This window comes from Triticum urartu, chromosome 1A, assembly GCF_056163025.1.
Source record: "Triticum urartu cultivar PI428250 chromosome 1A, HENAU_Tu73, whole genome shotgun sequence".
In the NCBI taxonomy this organism is placed as follows: Eukaryota; Viridiplantae; Streptophyta; class Magnoliopsida; order Poales; family Poaceae; genus Triticum; species Triticum urartu.
Genome location: NC_141873.1, coordinates 536835335 through 536843444, shown reverse-complemented (window position 1 = coordinate 536843444; position 8110 = coordinate 536835335). Strand labels below are relative to the sequence as shown.

Sequence of the window (8110 nt, the reverse complement as noted above, 5' to 3'; positions counted from 1 at the left end):
GTTCTGTTGGGCTGATGGACATTTCATATATGCATATAATGGAGATCAATATAGGGCAGAGTGTTATTGGATACAGTGTTTCTGGCAGTAGTGTTTTCTGACAGTAGTTTAGATTTTTTTTTTTGCAATGTCCTTTTTGTACGTCTATACTCTGATCGCATCAAATCTAAGATTTGGCTAACCACGACATTTTTCCATTATAAGCGAAAGATAGTCTGTTCACACCTCGTTTGTCTAAGTTGAGTTGGTTTCTAAAAGACTATAATTCCAATGTTTGTGTTTGCGTGTCATGGAAATGCAAGTTATACATTCTAAGAATTTTCTCTATTTATAATTTGAACCATGTCAAGAAACAACTTTGAGCTTATCAGCAGCCTAAACTGTACTAGTACGTCCCATGTAGGCTTTGGTGAAATTTCAGTATTTAGATGCTCAACCTTCACGTTCAGACTATAAACTTCCCCCAAAAAATCATGGTCATTGTCCACGTGAGTAACTTTGAGCCTGTTGGGTGGATCTCAATGCTCATATGCACGACTTCCACAGAACTTTGTTATTTGAAGAAGTTCAAAATCTTATCTTTGCACTACGGGCATCATGTCCATGGCGAGGAGCAACTTTGAACTCACCGAATTCGATAATATGGGTGTCCACAGTATTTCTGGAATCAAGTTCAAACTCTTGCTCTGCTCTGAATCGTCGTGCACATTGCTTTGAACAAAACAGAGTTCATTTCCACAACCAACAACAAGGTTAAAACCACCATCAATTCCATTTTACAAAACAGGTGGTGCACGGCTAACCTAGTGTACAAAAGACTGGTCCTAATTTCCTTGGCCATCGTCCTTCTTGCCCTGGCCCAGGGCCGGCTCTGGTTGTTTGGCTACATCCCGATGTTTTATGCTGTGTCCGATTATCAATCGGACGCCTTCATCTTCCGAGGCCTCTTGCCCTGGGTTGGCGAGGGGGGTCCATCAAATCTTCCAGTGGTCTAGCAAGAACGAATGGACGATTTTTATCAGTCATGGATGACAAATGTCAGATGTAAGGGGCAAACTGAAGCCACCTAACATAGAAATCTTTATAGACACAAAAAAAAGATGAGGTCCCTCGTTTCCTACTGAAATCTGGATTGATCAAAATGTAGATACTCAAAGGAACCCGGAAGTGCACCAGGGATGCAACACTGTAAAAATTCAACACTGATTATTGATTGCAAACAAAATGATGATCAAAACTAAGTTATGTCCTCCACCTTAATAATGGAAGACCTAACATACTTATTCACTTCATTTTGTGTACCAGCAGGTTCTGATAAAGCCAATTCAAGATATTACTACCTGCCTATGCGTCCTACCAAGCCTTGCACGTAACTATAGTAAAACAAAACTACGGCACCATCATTGAAGTTACTGTATACGCTCAGACTAGATCTTTCCCTCTTGTGTACAAAGTCGAGACGCTAAAGATTCACGCTGCATCAAAGAAGACATATACCACATACTACCTCCGTCCTGGTTTATTGGCCCCCTTTGTAATTTGTGCTAAAGTTTGACCAAAGATTTAACTAATAAAATGTTAATGCATGTCAACAAAAAATATATCGTTGAATTCATATTTAATATAGTTTTCAATGATATAATTTTTGGTGACATGCATGAACATTTTGTTAGTTAAATCTATGATCAAAATTTGACACAAAAATACAACGAGGACTAATAAACTAGGACGGAGGTAGTACCAAAGAAAAAAAATAAAACAAAGTATTAACATCAAGGAGAAAACAAAAGAAAAAACAAACCTTCCTCTTGTGATCCCGTTTGACTGCTCTCTCACCTGAAGTAACATGCAAAATATTTACAGAGAAGTATAACCCGTCATCAGTTCCAAGAGAAAAGAAGAATCAAGAATGTAAGATGAAATGGTCTGCCTTAAATTACCTCCAAACCCAGCCATATCAGGGACAAAGGGTCGATCAATATCTCTATTAGAACGCTGCAAAAATACACACCAAAATGTTATTATTAACTAAAAGCAATTAATGTTTGGCAGGGCATTGGTATTTGGCACTGGAAGCACAATTATTAAAGAAATGATAAGAATTCCCCTTCTGTGTCTGCCAGAACTTTCCACTAGCTACATGGTACCTACACAGTAGTTAATATATATGATGGATTATCACACACATCTTAATCTTTGGATATTCTATAATTAAACTTCTGTTGGTATCGCTTTGCATCGCTTTGTTAAGAATTTAGTAAGGCCTATAAGATCAGTACTTCTATTCACGAGTTGCCTTTTGCAGTTATAAAAAGCTTGTCATGGTACTTCTTTTCTGGAATTTAATACAGATGCTTTATCACATCAGATGTCTTCCACACAGAAACAGAGAGAAAAAAGGGTAGTTACCCATTCTGCATGTACCTTAGGTGTGGTCGGTGCCTCTGTGAATGAACTTTCTCTGTTTGCTAAAACTTCAGCCTCTTTATTTTGTAGCTACAGAAGATGCAGAAGAAAACAAATTGTTAGTTGAAAGGAGGGTACTTAACCACATAAATACGCTGCCAGATGTTGCCATTTTTCTCCTTTCTTTTAATAGTGTTTTAAACAGGCACTTCCAAAAAATCAGTACATAGATGAAGGATAGATACGTTTCGATGTAAAATGTCTAAAGCATCTGGGAGCTTACCTGCTTCTGTATGTTAAGCAGTGTGAGTATCTCGTTCCGTAACTCAAGATGTTCGGCACAAACTGCTTTTGTTGGGACCTTAGGCTTCAAATTTACCTACAAAAAGGTTACAGTCGCAGCATAAGTTCGTTGCAAAACTTGGTAATTAGACCTAAAACACAATTGAAACCTAATGTATTGGTGCATGTCAAGAGCAGGCTGGTGTCAAGAAAACAAACCCCAAGATCTTGTAGAGTTTGATCCACCCTTTTAATCATTCTAATGCCAGCTGAAGCAGTTACTGCTTGAACCATTTGATCAAGTGCATGGGTTCTCAAATACACTTTAAGCTGAAAGAGTAGGTAAAGTTAGTCAAATTCATCTAAAAAGAAAAGTATGCAGATAGATATCATTCTTCATTTGGTCAATAGACGCCTTCATTCAACAAGATAACAAGACAACTTGACATAGTTAACCTAAACTACTCCCTCCGTCCGGAATTAACTGTTGCTGAAATGAGTGTATCTACACACTAAAACATGTCTAGATACACTCATTTCAGCGACAGTTAATTCCGGACAGGGTTGTACTTGTGATGTGTTTACACAGTGAAAGAACAGCACTTTCCCTTGCAACAAACAAGGCTCAACTATGAAAGCGGGCATACATTTTTTAATGTAATGACCAGAAAACACAATTAGAGATCACTTAGATCCCACAAATCCAGCAAGATAGAAGCAAGACATAAGAAAACATAATTTGAAATTAAAGAAGATACCAACTGCAACTACAAATGTCAGCGCAACAGCTAAATATACAACTTAAAAGAAACTGCTTAAGCAACTGAAAGTTTCAGAGTTACCATCCGCAGTGTATCAGGTATGGAGGTATTCGCTGCTGCAGCTGGATGTGTAGCAGCTGAAGATGGAAGATTGTTGCTCAAGGGAGATACACCGTCAGCAGGAACCGCAGCATTAGGCAAGCTCGTCGGTGCTCCGGCTTCTTCCACGTTCTGCATACAGATCTTGAACCATTAACCAGACAGAGCAAACAACCTAATCTCAAGAATTAACTATCACAAAATATCAAGGTTAGTCAATAAGCAATGATATCACGTCCACACTTCCACACGACCTGGAATATCAAAAGGTTAAAATGCCACTTGCTTGACGAAATTATGAATATCTGAAAGATTTGCCATTAGTGATTTTATACACTGAAAATATCCTACAAGTTAACATTCAAATGTTCTTGCTTAAGAGTTAAGATTACTTTAACAATAAGAAATATGGAATCCAATGTACTGATTTACTCACTTTATTAGCAGCACGAGATTCCATAATGTGTTTTGCTTCTGCTAAAACCTGAAAAGGAAACAGTTGGGTATCACATACGTGACTTAGAATCTTAAGGATGGCAGGCATCATAAATCAAATAATCACAATATCATTGCAGGAGATTTCTAACCTCGGCATCCTTTCGTTCTTGCTGTTTTGTTTGGGAGAAGAGTGCAGACAATGCACGTTTTCTCTCGGTCTCATGAGCAGCATTGAAGGTTTCCTGAGAAGAAACACAATTGAACATATGTGGGTACAACAGAATCTATACCATAACATTGATGTCATTACTTTTAGGTAGGGAAGAGAATCAACTTATACCTTCACAAGAGGGTTTCCGGCAACTTCATCGAATGATCGAGCTCTTGCAATTAGAAGGGCCCTAGTAACTGTGATCAAGAAGACACAATAGCTACATCACAGTAAACTCACAACAATACATACATTGAATTGCTGGAGATACAATTAGACTGATCATACATGCTAGCTTTACTAATTAATTACATGTAGTTATATATGCTAAATAAAAAGTCATGACACCACTTGACCTCTCATAATAATGTTACATACTCCCTCCGTCCCAAAATAAGTGCTGCTGGTTTAGGTAACAAATTTAGTAGAAAGTTGTACTAAATCAGCGAGACTTATTTTGGGATTGAGGGAGTAGTACATAGAAAGAAAGACATGCACACATAGGAGTGTGGATGCATAACAGGCCAAATGCCGGTGAATGATTAACAACCTTTATGCACTAATTTAGCGGAAAAAGGCCAGAAGTTACAATAGCATATTGTTTAAAGGATCTATTATATAAACTAGACAACTAGTTCTTCAATTGTTCCATATATTGAATGGCAAAACAGATGGAACAATCCTAAGTAACTCAGTGTTGTTTGCTTTTGAGCATGTAACATGCATGTATAAACATTAAAGTAGGAATGGGAGACATTTGCCAGGTGTGTTTTATCTGAACATAAAGATGTACAAATTTAGAAGTACCTGAATAATAACGGCTCTTTAGATCTTCCACGCTGCGAGCAGTTGGAAACCTATCTGCTATTACTATGAAACGAAGGTCAAAGCGCTGACATAATTCAAATAGCTGGTCTGTTTCTTCTCTGCTCCATGTCTGAAACAAGCACATCAAACGTTCTACTTAAAAACAACAAATTATGAACAAAAACGTACTATGGAAACTGAATGCAACACCCTAAATGATCAAAAGGTTTGTCTATGCCAGAAATGACAGCAAAGGGATAAACAGTAACACATGCTCCTGACATTGTTATGTTAAGACAGACTGATAACTCAATGACATACACAGGTCAGGGCAAAACAGAATTGAGCAATTTTAAAGCTGCCCAACACTCTGATTGTTCCATCCAAGAGCTCAAAAGATATTATAAGGTAGAACTAATAAGCACAAAGAGGCCATGTCCCACCAATTAAGACTTGTTTACTGGCACCTTCAAATAGCTGACCACAAAAGTTTCAACGGCAAATAGAAAAGTTTTAAGTTGTTTCAAATCTTTGAACTAAACAGAATTACATCTCGTAGTGGCAATAATTGCTTATAAACATTAAGTGGCACTAAAAGCTCGGCGCAAATCAGCACAATGTTCCGATTGTAAAAATAAAGTGAGAATTAACAACCGAGCTTACATAATTTTACAGTAAACAGTACCTACAGGTTCAGTTAAATATTTCTCATACTCCTCATCGGTGTATTTAAGAACATCCACCTTCTGCAAAAGAAAGCGACAAACAAAAAAAGTAAGCCCGCAATATTGCAAGAGAACATGTCTTGCTTCATGATGTAAATAACACAATATACTCACCGTGTTATATTTTGCGAAGTCATAATCACCAGTTGGTGGAACATTATTTACAACTCTAACCTGAAACAAAAGGGTCAGAAATACTGTGAGTCCGCAAGTTGGTCATACTAAATGTTTTAAGATGTACACAACATTAGTGAAGCATCAGAGACAGACCCAGTGGTAAAGTTGCAGATTGTCAGTTCGTGCAGATGACGTGAAAGGTAGCCATTGCCATGCTACCTGCGCAAGTAATTGATATTCTCAAGTTAAACCACATACAGCAGTCCATTGGTCCCAACAGCATTCTACAGATACAAGTGACAAACTGGACACTTCATGCTTGGAATTCATGTTATGCATAAAGCCAATAGTATCATTAGAACTAGGTTTGCGGAAACTAGTGTCCCATGCAGTGATAACGATATAAAGTTGCTGACCAGAGCACATAACATTTTAATGATCTGAATTAAAGGAACAATCAACAGAAAACCAAATTCTAAGCTAAAATAAGAAAGGACATCATATAAGACTAGTCATGTTGTGCATTCTATGGCATGAAGTTCAACACAAGTTGAATTATCCTGCTACATGATACTGGACTTACCCTTACACAACTATTTAATAACACTAACTGCACAAATTCAGATCACTAGCAGAGATGAAAGCAACACAGAAGGTCGGCAGTTCTACAAAAACAGAAGTCAGACTGTGGTTCATAGAGTAATTACAAAAGAAATATCCAGTTTGAGATCAAAATGCTTCATTAAGTGGTGGCGCATGTCATATGCATTATGTTCTACGATTGGGTCGCACGAAAAGCCTTTGCCAGCGACTATCCAGATGATACAATGCACCCGATGCAATATAGTCCGATAACAAAGCGCTGGTTTGACCGCCGACTCAAAACAGCAATTAATTGTACATTGAATCAGTTAACATTTCGCATGTACTCCTAGTTCAACTCCGCAGGTAATGACACACTCTGGATGCCAAATTTCTCAAATGCACAAACAGTAATGTATGGAAATCTCAGTTCAAATGCTACAGCAGTAACCAGATTTTTCAATAGGTAACTGAAGCCCGAAGAGCTGCTCGCCCACCTTCTCCTTCTCAACAACAGGCCGGCGCTTCAGGTGCGAGGCCTCGATGGTCGGCATGAGCGGCGCCATTCCGACCCCTCCGGTGAGCGCGTACACCTAGATCCCCGCAACAGGCATTAGCACCGGGAGAAACAACCAAACGCGCGGCGGAGAGCGGGGAGGGTGACGAAGGGCGGTACCTCGCGTGAGACGCCATCGGGCTTGCGCTGCGGCTCCTTGGGCGCCCGCGGCTTCTTCTCCTGGGCGGACGGGAGGGAGGTCTTCTGAAGCCCGAGGATGTCCTTCGCGTCCATGGGGGATGGCCGGAGGAGGACGGGGACGCCGGTGGATGGAGCTAGGGTTAGGGTTTGGACAGTCCTCCTACCGCGACATGGGGGGCTGTCTCGAGCTCTCGCGAGGGGAAACGGATCCCGGGTTGGGGAAGACAGTGGTTAGCGGGCCGAAAAAAACTCAATCCAGACCCGGTAGGCGAAGCTGTCCGGATCTGGCCCAGGAGCCAGGAGATCACTTCCCGACCCTTGCTTGTCGGAAAATGATTGATCGTTGAGAAATGATTTTTTATATATATATAAGTTTGTTGGGAAATTAATTTTTAGAAGGGAAAATAGACGAATGTAAACTGTAATCACGGATCGAGTATTCTTCTTTGCAAAAAGGACCCTAATCTTGTCAACAAAAAAAAATCACCATAAAGATCCGTAGGTGGTGAGGCGATATTGCTCATCATGCGATCTTCATTGTAACGAGATCCTTGTTGCAGTTGCAACATGATCCTTAATGCGTAAAGCATTTGGGGTTCACACAATTGTAGCATATGCCTCTTGTTGCCAAAAAAACCCATCTTCGCTCTTGTCGTCGTCACCTACGTCGATGAGTATTAGTGGCGTGACACACTCCCCGAGGTCGCCTCGCTCTGCTTCTTCATGCCCTTCTGCTAGACATCGTTGAAGCAGCAGCCGAGCACCCGCTTAGGTGCCGCCATCTCGACCCTCCGTGTCGCCTAGCTTCAACCGTCGTCTGCCAACGATGACAAGTCTGTTTCGCTGCCTGATCTCATTTCCTCTCCTCCACCGCAACTTCCTCTCGAGTCAGTGTCGTCCTTCGACTCGACAATGATGTCGTCCCCAAGCTCCCAAAGCCATGGTGTCGCCACTGCCTCCCCTTTGTCAATATGCAACACACCAA

The 8110-nt window shown here is 40.3% G+C and overlaps 1 protein-coding gene across 1 annotated transcript; it reads right to left on the bottom strand.

Moving 5' to 3' along the window:
- Positions 1–598: 598 nt before the first annotated feature.
- Positions 599–7377, bottom strand: LOC125526832 (myb-like transcription factor family protein). The gene is made up of 16 exons (XM_048691452.2): positions 7105–7377; positions 6926–7021; positions 6000–6065; positions 5844–5903; positions 5694–5750; positions 5005–5134; positions 4327–4394; positions 4136–4228; positions 3985–4032; positions 3531–3680; positions 2908–3018; positions 2690–2785; positions 2425–2496; positions 1941–1995; positions 1802–1836; positions 599–991 (listed from the first exon to the last, which is right to left on the bottom strand). Exons 1-16 carry the CDS (start codon positions 7216–7218, stop codon positions 917–919), a joined length of 1326 nt encoding a protein of 441 aa, XP_048547409.2. The 5' UTR covers positions 7219–7377; the 3' UTR covers positions 599–916.
- Between the last annotated feature and the right edge of the window lie 733 nt (positions 7378–8110).